Raw genomic sequence first — 19,400 nt, 5'->3', positions numbered from 1 at the left:
TGTATTTTTGCTTATAACCATAAAATGGGTGGGGTTGATATAGTAGATCAGCAGCTTCATAGTGTGACTGTGGTGAGGAAGACCTACAAGTGGTACAAGAAGATAGCTTTGAGGTTGTTCATGACAAGCGCATTGTGTGCGCATAAACATCATCGCAAATTTACTCCGTCTAAGAATGATTTCCTCACAGACCTCAAGGTCCTCTTGGCTAGCCTCGTAAGTTCAAGCCCAAAACTGAACAAAGAAGTATCAAGGACAGACACAGTGCACAGGCTTACAGGGAGGCACTTTCCACAGAGACGAGAGGAAAAGACTGGCAACACAGGAAACAGAAAAGACAAGATGTGTCGTGTGTGCTGGGCCCGAGGTTTTCGCAGGAGGGCTGGAAGGGAAATAAGGACAGTTTGGATTTGCCCTGACTGCCCAAGCCAGCCAGGTCTCCATGCAGATAAAGACTGCTTCAGGGTATATCACACAAAGTTTGATTACTCTTTGGATGCTAATGGCGACGATGGAGATTCAACCGATGGAGACGAGTAAATGTTCAACCGATATCCTCATCACATTCACACTATGAGCTGACTGAAGTTTTAGGTCTGAAAATAAGGAACAACAGAACTTTGGCTATAAGACACTTTATTTGAACTAGAAGACAGTAATTGAAAGATGACATTGTAATCATTTATCATGTTACAAATAGTTTGTTACTCAAATAGTGAACAATTAGGAAATTTTTTTTTTTGGTTTTTCACAATTCCTGCAACTTGCATTGATATCCCTCTTACTTTGAATAAAAGCATAAAAATAATCCAAACTACTGATGTTTTTATTCATTTTATATATCTTCATCAAAATCTCGTAAAAAAACAACATCCCATGAGTATGTCTTGCAGAAAAAGTTGTTTTTTTCACAGATTTGATGAAAAATGCAAAATTCAAAATGGCCGCCATGAGGTCACATGACCACCTGATTATGCAAATTTCCAAAATTCAATTTTTCACCGACCCCTTGCCCACCTAAACCCACAAAAAGAATTTCCAAAAAAGCTTTTATAGTATTTCTTTGGCATTTATTTCAAAATCCCATTTTTTCCTTTAAAAAGGCTCTAGCACAGGGGGTGGATTTACCTCTAGCAGTGAAAGGGTTAATGGACGCTCCCTAAGAATATCATCAAAAACAAGTCACTAATAAACGAGATATTGCACTTTTTACTGATTTTAGTTTTGGCCTCCTGGTGGCTAAGTTGAGTACCAGATCAGATCGAAATTCGGTGTCCGAGGTAACATGACGTAGGGAATCATGTGTACCAAATTTCAAGTTCATAGCTTTAGTGGTTAAGAAACGTGCCATTGTTACAATCAAACGACCAATTTACGCCATTTGACCTCTGTGACCTTGAAAAGCAGGTCAGACCAAAAACTCATACGATATGTGATGTATCCTTGCTAGGAGAACCTACCATAAAAATGTTATTGAAAACGAATCACTAATAAGCGGGATATCACACTTTCTAGGTTTTCACTTTTGGCCCCCTGGTGGCCAAGTCGAGAATCAGACCGGACTGAAATTCAGGGTCAGAGGTCAGCTGACCCAGGGGGTCCTTTGTACAAGGTCTCAAGTTCATAGCCTTAGGGGTTAACAAACGTTCCACAGTTATGCTCAAATGGCCAATTTACGCCATTTGACCTCTTTGACCTTGACAAGTAAGTCAAATCAAAAACCCGTGGCATATGTGATGTATCCTTGCTAAGAGTATCTACCATAAAAATTTTACCAAAAACTAATCAGTAATAAGCGAGATATGGCACTATTCAATTTTTGGTTTTGGCCCCCTGGTGGCCAAGTTAAGAATCAGACCGGACCGAAAATCAGTGTCACAGGTCATCTGACCTAGGGGGTCATGTGTACCAAGTTTAAAATTCATAGCTTTAGTTTTTAAGAAACGTGCCATATTTACACACAAACGGCCAATTCACACCATTTGACATCTGTGACCTTGAAAAGTACGCCACACCGACCTGATTTTTTGTCAACATGTAGAGCTACGTAACAGGTGTCTACATACCAAATTTAAAGACTATAGGACGAATAAAGACAAAACGTGCCACTATCGGTGAAATTTTAGAGTTTGACCTCTGTGACCTTGACAAGTAGGTCAAATCAAGAACCCGTATGATATGTGATGTATCCTTGCTAGGGGTACCCACCATAAAAATTTTAGCAAAAACAAATCAGTAATATTTATCACACTTTTTAAGTTTTTGGTTTTAGCCCCCTGGTGGCCAGGTGAAGAATCAGACCGGACCAAAATTCACTGCCAGAGGTCATGTGACCTAGGTCATAATGTGTACAAAGTTTCAAGTTCATAGCACAAGCGGTTAAGAAACGTGCCACACAAAACACGGACGACGGACAACGGACGACGGACGACAACGGACCCAGGGCTATCGTATAGACTCCCCTGACGGTGAGCCAATAAGCGAGATATCACACTATTTATGTTTTCAGTTTTGGCCCCCTAGTGGCCAAGTCAAGAATCAGACCGGACCGAAATTCAGTGTCAAAGGTCATCTGACCTAGGGGTCATGCATAGAAATTTTTTGAGTCCATAGCCCTAGCGGTTAAGAAACGTGCTACTGTTTTAGAAATAGGATACGACGACGGACGACGGACACTGCGGTGTTGTATGGACTCCCCTACGGTGAGCCAAAAAAAACCACTAAATGAAGATGAATTCATTTTGGAGTTGCAAATTCATCATCTGATACATTTGCATTTCCAATATCATTCTTCAATACTTTTTTGGAGGTTAATGTTGGCTCTGATTGCCGTGGCAATTGAGAGTAACCCAATTTCAAGTTTTAAACTGGAACAATAAAGCTTGGACAATTTTGCATATTTAATAGTGGCTTTCTGTTGTCACAATTAAGAGTGAGTCTGAGAGTGAGAGGATGAGCATGATCCTAGCTAATCAATAGTGAAACTAGATTATCATGTTTACAGCATCTCGGTTGACACAGTTTCCTCCCAAAATGTTACCAGCATGGACTGTCACAATAAATACAATATCATCCACCCAGTCTACCCTTTTTGCAGAAGTGGTACTCTCAATTGCCTCAGCCAATCGAAGCATTCCAGATGACCTGATTGATAAAATCAAAGGTCAGGAAAAATAATACGTTACGTTGTGTGACATGAGTGAGCCAGCTTACTCTTCATCATTCCCGCGAGCTGAAATCAATAGATATGGCAATGGACACAAATGAATATTGACTGACTGAGTGACCAATTCCCAATTCACCTATAGCAATCATCCAAGAAGCAGCCATGATAGTCAATGTCATAGTCTTACTGACCATGTACCAGAATGCATGCAGACATCTCACAGCAAAAATGGGCAAGCTGCACACACTATTATGCTTGCGCCAGATATATGAAACATCATTCATAGTCTGTGCCCAGCCCAAGACAGTCTGTGCAGAAGGTATATCAACTGTGAGTAGTACTGTAAAATTTGGTAGCAGCAATCACCACCGAGTTAGGGAGAAAATGAGTGGATGTCCATGTATGGGGAGTAGTTGTCCAAGATGTTACATTTATTACATAACAACCTCTCTATTGTGGACACCCATGGAACTGGGCATTGGTGTCCGTAATAGAGAGGTGTCCTTAATAGGGAGGTTATGCCATTATTGGTCAATAAGTGGATTCATGTGAATGAGCTTGAGGGTCCTGAATTCTATCGCATATTCCATTTAGGAGGGGGATTTTTGATGAAAACATATCAGTTTTAAATATCAACTATTACAAAGTAACTATGTTATGCAGGTACATGGCCAGGTCCCACTTTAGGCCAGGTGCCAATTCCTGCATCCCCCACCTCTCTGCATCAGCAGTTAGTTTAACCCTTCAGAGACAGCATTCACCTCGGAATTTTCCAATCCAAGGATTGGATTTGACTTTCACGATGTATAGCACCCGCATACAATCGCCGAAGTCCGGTACCGAGGCGCTATCTACCCAGACATGCTCTAACTGACCCTACTGTACTTCAAACATACTAAAACAAGCAATAAACTGGCGTCCCAGCTCAAGGGAATAAAAATATCACTTAGACCGACCTGTCGGTCATTGGAAAAAACCGTTATTTCAAAATGACCGACTGGTTGGTCACCGGGATTCAAGAGGTTAAGAAAAGCTTCTTCCAATGATTGCCATCTCTGAAGGGTTAAACTAACTGCCGGTGCAGAGAGGTGGGGGATGCAGGAATTGGCACCTGGCCTAATCATGAGAGACTGAGTTAGCCTATCATGCCAATGTGGAATATCTGATGAACAGCCACACATCAGAATGATGAACTCAAACAACAGCCCGTGACTAATAAAGCAGCTAAGTCAGCTGTGTTGGAGCTTCTTGTGGTACAACAACATTATAGAACTGAAGAATCTGTCATATTAGCATGCCACTGGCAATTCCACACAGCTGGAAATACTCGAGCACGCTCCAAGGCAAACATATAATAGCAACTTGAGTGTGCTACTCAACATATTCATGTCACAACATGCAATGCTAGGATGCCACAGTACCAGGTTAGAAACCCAACAGGGTACACTTTCTTCACTGCATGCCTAACATTGTCTAATGGAGATGAAAGTGGACAGTTTTTGCCTCCGGCAAGGAACAAACATGAACATCTAATTTCAAATTTATCATCTTGAATATGAAATTATTATTGCAAATAAAATAAAGATCAATGCATTATTTTTTACTTCGCTGAAAATATTATTTGTGATGCTTTTTCATTAAAATTCCCTACTGCTGGATACAATAACTGCACAGTGTTTAGAGCGACTCAGTCATGCCATCCATCAATTCTATAATTTGATTTCCATAATTGAATGAAACATTATCGGCACTGTACCTTCCCCATTTATTCTGCCATTTCACCACATTAAAGATGATTGCAGAAAAAATATCACTTCACTTTGCACAGTTGCACGACAAACCACATAGCCTAATTGCCATACTAGTAGCAGTACTAGTAAATGAAAATCGAATCTGGTCAGATCAAAGATCAAAGATCAACTACCAGAAAGTTTGATATTCCTACATTGTGGCTTAGTTTATCACTAAGGATTCCTTATTCCTTTATTTTCTGTGCTGTTTTGTAACTGACTGACACCTAAAAATCATCCCGGGCATGACTCCTATTCGCGCTGACAAGATAGCTATCTAAAATAACCACTATCAACGCCTCTGTCAAGAAGACACTCTCAAATGTTCTTCTAAGAGTTGTAAGATGTAGTGAATTGCTGAGGGAAGATACCTTTCATTTCGTTTCCAAACAAAAACGCTGCAAAATTATACTTTTTGTTGCCGGAGTCCCATATGCATGGTGAGAATCACAGGGAGGGTTTAAAAACTTCACTGCCTCGCTTGTTCTTGAAAAGTTGTGCAATGCATATGACGACACAACCTTCAGAATGTTCTCTGTGAATGCGCTGACTGTACTGTCACCCTAGTGCACAGTGCACACAACACACTTGCTTCCAACACATGATGTCAATCCATGCAAGTGACGGTCACTGATGAAGGATCCAGCAGGAACAGAAACCTTCGAGTGGGTTCTCCAACTTAAAACTTGAAGTGAAAGAACAGTCAAAGCCAATTATTGCCTTTAAAGTTATGAATGACCTTTTAATTTTAGAGTTTGTGCTACACCCGAAGGCGAAGTTTTTAAAATGCATGAATTTGGACATACGTCATCAGTGAACAGAATTCAATGCTGTTTTATTACTGGCAGAGTCATCAGTAAACTGGAATTCAATGCGGTTTTATTACTGGCAGAGTCATCCGTAACCAGAATTCAATGCTGTTTTATTACTGGCGGAGTCATCAGTAACCAGAATTCAATGCTGTTTTATTACTGGCAGAGTCATCAGTAAACCAGAATTCAATGTTGCTCTTACTGCCAGCGTCATCAGTAAACCAGAATTATAATGCTATTTTATTACTGGCGGCGTCATCAGTAACCGGAATTCAATGCTGCTTTTACTGGCGATGTCATCAGAAACCGGAATTCAATGCTGTTTTATTACTGGCAGCGTCATCAGTAACCGGAATTCAATGCTGCTTTTACTGGCGGCGTCATCAGTAAACCGGTGTTCTAATGCTGCTTTTACTGGCGGCGTCATCAGTAACCGGAATTCAATGCTGTTTTATTACTGGCGGCATCATCAGTAAACCGGAATTCCAATGCTGTTTTATTACTGGCGACGTCATCAGTAACCAGATATCAATGCTGTTTTATTACTTTGTAATCAAAGAAATGATTCAGTAATGGCGAATGATGAAGAAAACCACCAGAAAATATGCTATCTGAGACAAAAATCACGTTATATGGGCCAAACCCATAAGAGATTTTTAAGTTCGAGCCAAAATGGAGGCTGTTCTTTGAAAAGAAAGAGCAGACTCCCACCCTTGAAATAGGCATGCCCTTTGTTTTGAATTAGGATTTCATGATTAAGTTAAAAGCCTATGCCGTTCGTTAAAAATTTGAATTTGTAATTGAATTTAAGAATGTCCAATTGTGGAAATACATACTAAATATAAATTTCAACATTGCCGTTGTGTAGACTGATATACAAATACCATGAATGCCAAGTTTAAACCAATTTGTACTCATAAAAAATGCACCACAGCATTGTGTATTTGTGAATTTTTATTCAACCGCATGGACAACAAGTAATTACGAACGACGTACCCCTTTAAAATGGTGGTGCCTCGCTATGGTCAACTCTTACATGGTACAGCGAGCATGCAACGTGCTTTGGCTCTTGATGGGCTGCCACTGCCGATGATGCTTGACAAGGGACTGGATGCGAGGACATAACCCCACATAGGTATAAAACACTTTCCTATTCCTGAGAATAAGTGCACTTGGTAATCGCTATTGATTTCCTGCTCACTGTTCGTCAAGCTGAAGATGTCTGATCAACATCAGTTGTCATGTCAATTAGTCAGCACATAACTGCAATATTGATCAAATGTCAAGAGATATTAACCAGAACCTATTTTTTGTCATCAAGGATATTCTCACAAATGAAACGTTATGACTGACAACATTTTGCAAAGGCTTTTTACCAGAGACTGGTTTGGACTTATCGTTTGGGTCAGGCTTTTTATTTTGGCTCTCGTTTTTTGCCCTGCAGTTCTGTTGAAATGAAAATTAAAAAACAAATGGCTACTTTGTCAAAAATGTTATTAGCATTAATCTCCATTTAAAAAAATACTTATACACATGTACATCATTTCAATTGAATTAGTTGGCGGTCTGCATCGTCTTTTTCTTGAATTGACTTTGCCTCATTCTAATGATTTGCTTAATTTTGGGCAATCAATCTGGTCATCTGTTCTATAGTTTAAAGCTAGGAGACTACAGTCCAGGATGTCCACCTGACAACCTTTCCAAATATTGGATAGCACCAACCCACTCCACTATGCCACTGAAATATGAACGCCATTTACAATCCAGTTTACAAGACCCAAGATGTCCACCTGGGATAGTACCCAAAATCGATAGAGCACCTTCCTTAATCCACCCTGTTATGAAGTACATTGAAATATGAAATCAACGAGGCAACACGTTTTCCAGTTAAAAAAACGGAATATATCAGATGTCTGCCTGGTGGCTCTATAATAATGAATAGTGAATTGCACCCAAAACCGCTACTCATACCTCTTCCAAGTCAGCATCCTTTAACACTAAAAGTAAACATGTAACCAATCAAGTACCTCATTCTCCAAAGGCCATAACCAAACACTGAAGATCTTGAAGAAGACACGATAGTGTCGAAAGCTTAGTCTCAACAAAATTCTATGTCGATCAACAAAAATGGTGGTTTTTTATACTTTCTTTCTCATAACCAGACACTTTATTCCATCCCCTTATGAACCTTGATTAATGAAGTAGGAATGCAATTATCTCCAATAAGTCCGGGTGTTGACCTCTTTCTAAATGCATTGCTTTTAAGTCAAGGCTTTGGCTTCAATCCCTTGAAAGCTTTGAGATCAAGAAGTCAATACTTCTAACACGACTTCATCCGATCCTAATGCTTTTCTCAATTCCCAACAGGGCAGGTGACTGTTTCATGTTCTTCTTCCCAGAGAACTTCTCTTCCAATATTATCAAACTAGTGCTTACATTCCTTCAAATGCAATACAATGTAGGTAGAGGACATTCCTTTCAGGTGCAGATCAATATATGGATTTAACATCACCAGTCCCAGCTACAGTTTACATCCACTTAGGATTGTACCTTGATGCAGCTAGATATTAATCAGGGCAATAAAACCTACCATCATGATTGACTACCAGCCACCTCGAACAACAACAAATCAGGAAAGCTTGCTATAAGATATTTGATAACCGAGCAAGAGGGTCACTTATCAAGGGAGAGTGCTTTGATTGGAGCTTATCTTAAGACAGAGGTGCTGATAGGTATGTCAGAGATGCCAATAAGATTTGACGGTGAAGGTGAGATAGGTTTTAAAACATTTCCCATCAAAGCATGATAGGTAACTTTTTAGCTCACACAGTGTTATGAGTGAAATCGATTCTGGCGACATTCAGAATAGCTAAATCCAAGATGGCAACTTGGCAGCCAAAACGGATATCAGATCCGGCCCAAAATTAATAGGGCAACTCTCTTACCCAACTCAAACACGCCACATGAAATTCAAGCCAATCACGAGACACATTTTGAAATTACTCCAGAATGCGACATCCATTTCCAAGATGGGTGCCTGGCGGCCATACCAGATATCAGATCACAGCACCTCTCCCACCAGACCCTAAAATGTCACAGAAGGCCTAGTAGTTTTAGATCTGAATGCAAACATCAGCTTAGTACAAGTTTACGCAGGTCTGCCTGGAGAAAGCCATTTTTGCGGTGGAACAGTGGAGGGACTCAGAACTCAGGAATACGAGATGCTCGGAAACACGTTACGTAATGCTAAGAGTTTAGGATTTCATTCTCCAGGGTGGTTCCCTAACCCCTAAATCAAACAATCTTACCTGTTCCGCCATCTGCGTATATAAGAGCTGATGAGTGATGGCATAGCCAGTGAGTCCTCGCACTCCTATCATGATGGCCAGACAGCTGCTTGTGAGTGGACATGACTTCTGTCTTCCAGAGTACAACTCCGTCATGCAACGATCACTAGTTCGTTCATCAATGTCACCTGCAACACATGAAAGACAATTTTGTGAGCGTCCTCAATTGCAATGTGTACTTAAAGGGGAATTCTCTAGACCAGCGATTCAACATACTTTTTACATTTTTATCAGGTGGAGAAAATAAACCTTCTCATTTCCTGTTTAAAAGTCCGGGACAGATCAGTTAGCTAGATAGATTCGGCAGGCCTGATGAACGCGTGGACAATAGGGCCTGTAATAGGGTTCCATTCACAAATCCTCTGGTCCGTCCCTATTAATTGAAATGTCATGCCATGTTCCTTTTAAAACACTTTTTCTAAAAGAATATTTAAGAACTGATACAGATCTGGTTGTATTTGCTGTCTCACCAACACTACCAGAGTTCTCCACAGGGTTGTACGGTGTATCGCCATTTCGCCTACAATCATTTCGCCTACAGGCATTTTTTGGTAGGCGAAATGGCTGTAGGCGAAATGATTGTAGACGAAATGGCGATAAACCGGTTGTACGCTGGTACCCTTTATTCAAGAAGTTTTGCCTGCTTGCAATACAAGGTAGAGTGGCCAGCAATTTAAGGTATAGTGGCCCAATAGAAACCCTTTCCAAAATTCCAGAGCAAGGTAGGGTGGCTCTTCCAAGGCCGGACGGGATCCCTGACAAATGCCATATTGGAGAACACGACCACAAGGGTGGAGCTAAAATGAAGGCCAACAAAGTTTTGGGTGAAACGAATCTGACCAGCCTGGCTCCTACCTATAGTCACACTTTTTGAAAATGCTAAATGTAAGCCTGAAGGAGGTAGATGTGAAGCGGCTCTAGGAAAATTCGTCCCCGGAAAACTCGTACCCAGAAAATTCGTACCCTAGGAAAATCAGTCCCGGAAAATTTGTCCCCGAGGAAAATTGGTCCTCCGATAATACGTCCCCGAGGATAATTCGTCCCTGGAAAATTCGTCCCCGAGGATAATTTGTCCCGGGGAAATTTGTCCCGAGGATAATTCGTCCCCGGAAAATTAGTCCCCGAGGATAATTCGTCCCTGGGAAATTTGTCCCGAGGATAATTCGTCCCCGGAAAATTTAACAAAAGTTGAAAGTTTCTGACATTACTTTCTAGTAATAACTACTACGTACTACTTTCGACTTTTCACATTCAGTGTTATATCTCTATTTACTACCCTACTAGCTAGTTACCTACTCCACTTTTTTCATAGTAGGTAGAGGTATCTGCCTGCCTACCTCTACCTACTATGAAAATAGTGGAGTAGGTAACTAGCTAGTAGGGTAGTAAAGAAAGATGTTACACTGAATGAGAAAAATCAAAGTAGTAGAACTACTACAGTTCATTCGACAAGACTAAAGAGTCTTAGGACGTAAAGTCAAAAACTTTCAACTTTGTAAAATTTTCTGGGGACGAATTATCCTCGGGACAAATTTTCCTCAGGGACAAATAATCCGGGGACGAATTTTCCTTGGGGACGAATTATCCGGGGACGAATTTGCGGGGACGAATTTTCTGGGAACGAATTATCCGGGTACGAATTTTCCTGTGACCATGTGAAGCAACCAACAATAAGAGTTATATTGATCCTCAGTCAGCATTTTATGTGAGCCCCTCACAATGATTCATTCACTATACAACCACTCCAAATGTGAAAATATTCATGAATGACACAAAAATTGCCCACTAGATCTGTCCGCTTTTGGGTGAAATCGAATAGCTTGGTGTCAATTTTGTTCATCAAGTAGATAAAGGAGCAGGCGGGTTAACCCTTCAATACGTTTTCTACAGTTTCAATTCAATGCATTCCAACCCCTCAGCGGACTATGTGTATGTTAGCCTACCCCAGGTGTCAACCCTTATCTCCCATTACCATCAGTAGTATTGGGGACATTTTTAAGCGTAATTTGTTTCAAAGCAACAAGAGATGAGTAGAACCGGCAAATAAACTTATATTTTGAGGATGTGTGCGTGGGCCGGGCAAATTACGATCTGGTCATCCTTTATACATCGCCTCACCCCTTCCAATCACACTACGTTCCATCCATCCGCAAGCAAATCTATGCATGACGTCATTCGTGACGCGGGTTTCACCTGGAGTGTCAACCAGTTTTGGTAAAATGGCGGTGCTGATTATGGAAAGGAAGTGTCCTCTAGTGACCACCAATGTACCACTGAAAGTCCGAATCGAATGGTGAAATCGTTTGCCAGTTATAGAGCAGAAATGAAATTCAAGACGGCTGCCATGTTTGAAAAACAAAGTGACGACGCTAATTTTCAAAACGACCCTTCACTTAATGATCCCAATAAACAATGAAAAGTAGGGGTCAATCGCCAGAGGCATCCCTCAGTTATCAAGCGGAAACAAATTTAAAGATGGCTGCCATGTTTGAGAAGTGATGACGTCGATTTTTGAAAGGAACCTTCCCTTAACCACTTAACTGTGCAGGACGAGATATCTCGTCATGCACGTGTGCACCGCTACTGGGTACGACGAGATAATTCGTCATACTGTTGTACCTTATTACCAACACCATGATCGTCAATGGGGATTCCCCGATGTTCGTCGATGTTTAGTCTCATGTTTTATTGAGGTGTGGCAGCACTGTCGGCGATTTCCCAGAAATGGGAGCGCCACAAAAGGTGAGGTGTGTTCTGGATGTCAATCTTTTGGATCAGTGATGGTAATGGCAGGCATTTGCTAGGTGGTCGCCGTGGCAACTAAGTTCAAGCGCGGGTAATTCAAAATAAACCTCCTTGGACAGAAAATGGACAGCGTCATGACAGGTTTTAGTTTACTGCTGTACCAGGGTTGAAGGCTAATGTTGCCGATAAGGATGATCCAGTGCAGTACCTTGAGCTGTTTTTTGATGATGACATTTTAGCAGTTATTGTAAAACACCCAAAATGGTAAAAAATTAGACTTTATTGCCTAAAACACAAGTAGACATACTATTTTACATGTTTCTGAAGTAAATCTAGCGAAGAAAAGGCCAGAAATTACAAGGCATTGTGTTACAAGGTGAATAAAACATACTTACTGAAAAAATGGTATTTTTCGCCTAATTAATCCCCCACTGGGGGTGGGTTAACGGGAAAAAAATTCCACAGTTAAGTGGTTAATGACTCCAAATAAACAACCAAAAATTGGTGACAATATTGCCCAAGACGTCTGTCAGTTATCGAGCGGAAACGTAATTAAAGTTGGCTGCCGTGTCGAGCGGAAACAGATTTCAAGATGGCTGCCGGTGAATTTGCTTGTTGGGACCGGCAAAGTCAGTGGTCGCGGTGTGGGTACTTGGGAATCTTGGTCGTCATAGTGGGGTAGTCATATTACTGGGTTAGTCGCCGACTGGGGTTCCACTGTACATTACACTATATCCTTTTTTAAAATTTTTATTTGGTGTGTGAAGAACAAGATTTTATTTGAAATGTTTCCTGTATGCAACAAGTGTGGATTACAAATGTTAAGGGGACCATTGAGGCAGCCTGTTATCTGGCAGACATGAGTAGGGTCACTTTACAACATGTGGCGCTAGTAACTGAGAAGGGAGCAAGGAGAGACAGTGTGTTTCTTGCTTCAATCTAAAATGTAAGTTTGACATGCTCCCTTATCGGAAAGTGTTCCTAATCCTAACTGAAACAATTTTCTTTTGTCAGTGATAGCTCTGGATATGCTAGAGTTACATGTATCCTGTTATGTAGTCTAATCTAAAGAAGAAGACATCATGATTTCTCATGGGCTTCAATCCCTCGAGTTAAATTAATCAAGAAGCTATTTTTCTCCACAACAGGCCAACAGATAAATGTAGCTATTATCAGAAGGATCACTTTCTCAACAAAAGAAAGTAAACTGTCTGATCAGAGAAGTGGCTGTTAGACGAGATATCTAGACACATTACAAATGCTGTATTGGACACTGGAGAAATCCCTCTCTTTCTTGTTGAGCTCAATAAAGAATCTAAATCTAAATGAACGTTTTGGGGATATTTTTGCACACACTTGCATTGATGGTTGGGAAGCAGCCTAGTGCTAACAACCTTATTTGCATAGGACATGGAGGAACACCAATCATGACTGTCCCACAGATATTCACTATAATTCATAAGCTTGTTTTTTTGTGTCGATTTTGGAAAAATATTGTCATTTGTGGCATACATGTACATGTAAATTAGCATGCACATTCTTGAGCCAAGTTGTGTACCCTCTGTACATTACTTACGGACGATGCTGTCAAGCTTATCCTTTTCCCACTTAAGAGCACGGTTGAGCTTCCTTGCTGATTTCCATGAATACCACGGAGACTCAATCACAAAATACATCTGTTTGTAGTATTCCGGTTCCAACTTTTTAAGGAATGGAATGGCACCGATGCTTGCATCCTCTGCGTCATGCTTTATCTTCTTGATCCTGCTGACTAACTCTGAACTCAGATGGGGAAAGTGACCATCAGAATAATTATCTAAAATCGAAGACAACTGCCCTGGAATGAGAAAGAAAAGTGAGTTTTTTTTAGATTGTTTATACAAAACTACATGTTGTGTAAATTCAGCCCCCAGATTGTCTAATTGACACCGGACACGTCAAAGGATAGCGACCAACAGAATAATGTTCTAAAATCAATGAAAACTGCCCTGGAATGAGAAAGAAAAGTGAGGTATTCTATTCTAGTTTGTTACGAAACTCAATGCAGCCCCTGGACTGGCCGATTTCTTGACACCGGACACAAAAAAGGATACAATGAAATGTCCTGGGGACACTGTGTTCACCTGGGAATGATTAAGTGGTAGATGAAATGAGACATGGAGGTTAAATTGACTTTTAGATGACAAAACTTGGCACTATCAATGACACTTTTAGAGTTTGACCTCTGTGAACTTGAAAACTCAGGCCACAGTTGACCCAAATTGGGTCAACATGTACAGATGCCCAATAGGTGTCTACATATATATAATTTGAAGAATCTGTGACAAATATAGGTGAAATGTGCCACCTTCGGTGAAATTTTACCGAGTCTGACCTTTCTGACCTGGGAAACTAGGTCAAGGTTACAATTTTATAAGCACTATGTTAGGGTTGATTATCAATCAATGATGTACATTTGAAGATCACACAGTGCAGGTTTCTTCATATATGACCACACATTGGGCAGGGTTTCCGCCAGAGGGGGGGATGGGGGGATTCATCCCCCCCAAAAATATTTCAAGGGGGATATCCCCCCCTTAATTTTGAGCACTAAAGTTTGTTTTACTGTCAAATGAGTAATTTTCAATTCACCGTTTCCGCCAGGAATTTTCGTTACGGGGGCACAATCCGGAAAAAAAAAAAAAAAAATTGCTATTTTTTTGGCTAGATGCCCAGAGAATGCGTTTTCCGAGCATTTCAGAGCCAAAAACTCACGTGCAAAAACACCGGTTTTCCTACATGTATTTTTGATAATCGGCAAAAGAATACGTAGATAGTGATAAATATATGTCGTTGAAATGTTATGAAAATACAGCTGATGAATTCCCTCTCAAGTAGTCTGTTTGATACTGTCTGACACATCCCTGATGTTGTGAGTAACTGATAAGGACATTATAGTGATTCACACCTTATCTTATCTCTTTCATTTAGCTTAAAAAAGAGATTTTTTGACATCATTACTCAGCAAAGTTGAGGGGGCAAGCCCCCCTCAACTTTGCTGAGGGGGGGCTAGTGCCCCCCTTGCCCCCCTCTGGCAGAAACCCTGTTCATGATTTGATATGTAAAATAAGAGCATTTGGGAGCCAATTGTAGCGGTTTTAGGGCCAAAAAACGTCTCAGGAGGGGTCATATGCCCTTTTTAAGAAAAAAAAATTTTAGGAAAAAAAAATGTTTTTGCTCCCCCCTCAAATTTCATCCTGGCGGAAACCCTGTTGGGTTTTATAACTTGACCTACTTACACCTGAAAAGTAGGTCACATTGACCTTATTTTTTTTAAATATGTACAGATCCCCAATATTTGTCTACATATCAAATTTGAAGAGTCTAGGACAAATGATGAATGATATGTGTCACCTTCGCTGAAATCTTAGAGTTTGAGTTTGACCTCTGTGACCTTCAAAAGTAGGTCAAATCAAAAACTCTGATTTAATGAAATGTAATGTCATCAGAAGTATTGACAGCAAAAATTTCATGGTTCTACTCCAGCTCAGCAGATTTTTTGTGTGTCATGTTGTCATAAGACATCCACACACCAAGTTTCAACTTTCTATCTATAGTGAGCAAACGTGCCACCATTGACATGATTGACGGACGACAGACAACGGATGGACTGACATGATGAAATAAGCTCACCCAGGTGAGCTAAAAATATTTTTATTCCCTTTGCCTTTCATGAAAAGTTGAAAACACTGGATTGGTCAGGCTAAAAGATATTGTTTGTTTGGTGTAACATACATCTCGTAAAACCTTCAGGGTCATGGCTGTATAAGAGTTGGCCAAAGGCACCACCATTTGGCTAGAAGTTGAAATCCTAAGAGTCTGGGAAGTCTGTTCTCTGGAAAACAATGAACTGCCTCCTCTACTGAAATTGGCATTCGGTTCGCATTGAAGAGAGAGTTCTCATTGCTTTAAGATTTCTGATTCTAGTCGAAATGGTGACCGGTGCCTTTGGTCAACCTTTGGCAAACACTGTCATGACTGTTTGTTTGCTCTGACGGTCAGTTCAATGAAACTGACAGATAGTATCTGTTGTACCGGTGCCAGAGGAAACTTGCTGTTTTTGGCAGATTAGCGATGATTTTAAGAAACAATACACATATTTGTTAAGCCTTCCTTAGTTGGTATTCTCATTGACCAATCCAGTGAACACATAGCCTAAATTTCAATCATGCAGCGATTGGGACACAGCGTTCTCCAACCCCATTAATCGCCATGGCGGGCCGCCATGGCGAGATCGTAGGCCGCCATCCCAAAAATTTCCAGTGACTCGCCCGCCAAGTTGCCATCCTTTGCCGCCTTGCCGGATTTTTCACCCGCCAAGCCAAATAAAATTGAAATCACGTATCACATATCTTCTCATTTGATCCCGTTGTACCCTGTATATTAATTGAAAGAGACTGCTGATTTTACGCCGACAGCTATTATCATCCACCTGCGGCACACCTGCAAGCACACTTGTTTAGTCTACGATCTCTTTTTATCATAATTAAAAACAACCGTCCCCGCTCTGCCACTAGCCGATCGTACAGGTGCGCTTAATTGTCCACTCCCTTGACCTCGTTGCCAAGGCTACGGGTGATTGTTATTGGCCGACCGTCATCTGCCGGAACACGTGGATAGTAATGGTAGTACTTCGGGCAGTGCAGTTGAGTTGGGCGTGCGAAGTGGATATCGCTAACTGACTGGGTAGGCCTGCATATTTTTATTCTATTGGTTGGAATTGTGACTGCTCGCTCAAAATTTCTAAATGAGAGTAGGCGAACGCTTACGTAGCGGCTAGTAGCCTACTGCCAGCCCGGCAGTTTTGCGACTTTCTGTCTGTTCTTTCCGCGTCCGGCGCTCAAAACTTCCGTCGCACACAGAAATGCCCTGTGTCGAAGCTACGATAAAAACATCAAAATTATTTCCTCAGGTGCCAGGAAATTACGTCTAAGGCTCCCAAATTTTGAAATTTTTCAGGGGAGTACCCCCGGACCCCCCATTTGCGGAACGGCTCATGCCTACGCCGCTCGCTGGCCAGCTTCGCCACCAAGGCGGATTTCTGAAAGTTGGAGAACGCTGGGACACACTCCAATTGTATACAGGTCACACGCGCGCATGCATGCATGTTTCATCCATCATGATGCGTGCGTGATTAAGACTTTAGGCATCGCCAGGCATGAGAAATAGGAACTACAATTGAACATATCAAAAGGTTTAATTTTCACCTCAGTATGTTTCATTATGACATGCAAAATGTTGTGGTTAAAACTAATATCACAAGATTCCCCGCTGCTCCACATTGCTGCCATGCATTCTTACCATATTCCAACAGGCCGATTTTGGGCGAGCCCAATTCTCAATTGAGTACGCGAAACATTAGAGAGGTTCAGACACTTAACGAGAACAAGAATCACTTGAACTTAAAAGAAGATGGTCCTCGAGAGGTTTGAGGAGTTTTTATCTGTCACACATTAAAAATTACCACCTCATTTTAAAAATGGTTCTAGAGTAGAACATACCGCAATTTGATTGCAAAATATTAAAAAACGGAATAGAAATGTCAAGTCACCAAACTTATAGAGCCGCATCGGCATTTTCATCAGTAGTTTACACCTTCCCGTAGGCTAGGTCTTTCTCTGTAGACTCTGAAACCAGACCTGAATCTCGGGATGCTTGCTACCCAATACAACTTATGTACCCCCAGACGTATATGGCTGGCGCGAGTGGACAAAATTCAGAATTATGCCACGGCATAAATCAACCAATCAAAGCATCGGATCTCGTGAATAATGGCGCAGCAGAATTCACAATTATGCCACGGCATAAATAGGAATTGTGGTGTGGCATATTTAGACCAATCAGAAGGTGGCAAACGTATCATTTATGGTGCGGCATAAATCGCACTTCCGTCCATAAATTCGGCTCTCTGATTGGCTGTCTGCTATTACGAATATAGTCGTGGGTCTAAAACGATTATAGTCGTGGGTTGATTCATTTATGTCGTGGTATAATTCAGATTTAATGGTCACCATAATTCATGAAATGCGGGGTTCTGATTGGCTGTCTACTATTATGAATATAGTCGTGGTATAAATCTGATTTATCCCGACCCTTAATTCAGATATTTGTCCACTCCCGCCAGCCATAGACGTGATACACAAGTCGATACAGAGATACAATGTAGAGTGAACTAACTGTACTGTATGTTGTACACTCAACACTGTAATGACAAGGACGAAGAAAATGCTCTCTTACCTTCAACAATTTTTAGTCCAAATATACCATCTAAATTGGCAACTTTGTAATTTATTTTGTAATAGTTTATCACTCTTTCTAATGCGCTGAGTGCATCAAGCATCGATGGATCAGTTAGGCCAAAAACGGAGGAAATAATAGACAGAATAATACTGACAGCTTGCCAGAGCGCCATCTTAGAGCAACCTCACCAGCAGGCATTGTTCATCATCAACCTCAAGTTCGCTAGCAGACGTCGAATGGAGATCAGGGTCCGGTTGTTTTTTCACTATCGCTGAACTTGGCGTCATCTCCTTCAGTTTGTTAACGCTAGCGTTAGTCACAAAACTTGTTTGAACAACCGGGCCCTGACTGAGATTGAGATCGACGTATGTTCTTATTCACATGAAATGGTAATGTAGATCAGGGATTTTCCATTTACAGTATACTTCAATCTTTTATCATCAGTGAAAAACGGTTCTCTTCACTACGCCTACTGCGCTTTAATAGGATAATGAGTCCGAGAAAATTTCATTCATCCCAAGGAGTATAGGCCTATTTTATCCCAAGGATAATTAGCCTAGTCCACAACTTGATAATTCGTCCCAAGATAAATCGTTCCCAGGATCTCATCCATCCGTGCATAATTCCATCCCAACTTTTCATTACAATGGTGTAAAGTGGGGTACTAAAGTTGTACAGGTATCTAATTGTCGGTCTCCGTGTGGTGTCTGTCAATATTCACATCACAATAAAAGGTCACCAGTTGTCTTCCCTCTTGTGACTGCCCATGGTCACATCTTAGTAAAGAAGTCACTACTTGTCTTCCCTCTTGTGACTGCTCATGATCACATCATAGCAAAGACGTCACCACTTGTCTTCCCTCTGGTGACTGCCCATGATCACATCATAGTAAAGACGTCACCACTTGTCTTCCCTCCAGTGACTGCTCATGATCACATCATAGCAAAGATGTCACCACTTGTCTTCCCTCTAGTGACTGCTCATGATCACATCATAGCAAAGACGTCACCACTTGTCTTCCCTCTGGTGACTGCTCATGATCACATCATAGTAAAGACGTCACCACTTGTCTTCCCTCTAGTGACTGCTCATGATCACATCATAGCAAAGACGTCACTACTTGTCTTCCCTCTTGTGACTGCTCATGATCACATCATAGCAAAGACGTCACCACTTGTCTTCCCTCTAGTGACTGCTCATGATCACATCATAGCAAAGATGTCACCACTTGTCTTCCCTCTAGTGACTGCTCATGATCACA

At 41.1% G+C, this 19,400-nt stretch overlaps 1 protein-coding gene across 1 annotated transcript in view; it reads right to left on the bottom strand.

Moving 5' to 3' along the window:
* Positions 1-18,300, bottom strand: part of LOC135484034 (uncharacterized) — a 29,622-nt gene extending 11,322 nt beyond the window's left edge. Inside the window, exons 1-3 of the mRNA XM_064765065.1 lie at positions 18,137-18,300; positions 13,437-13,697; positions 9,077-9,243 (exon numbers count right to left, since the gene is read on the bottom strand). Coding sequence (XP_064621135.1) covers positions 9,077-9,243; positions 13,437-13,697; positions 18,137-18,239 — 531 coding nt within the window. The 5' untranslated portion in view covers positions 18,240-18,300. The remainder of the gene's footprint in view (positions 1-9,076; positions 9,244-13,436; positions 13,698-18,136) is intronic.
* Between the last annotated feature and the right edge of the window lie 1,100 nt (positions 18,301-19,400).

The sequence above is a fragment of the Lineus longissimus genome, chromosome 3, assembly GCF_910592395.1.
Source record: "Lineus longissimus chromosome 3, tnLinLong1.2, whole genome shotgun sequence".
Taxonomy (NCBI): Eukaryota; Metazoa; Nemertea; class Pilidiophora; order Heteronemertea; family Lineidae; genus Lineus; species Lineus longissimus.
This window is presented reverse-complemented; position numbering and strand designations above follow the sequence as displayed.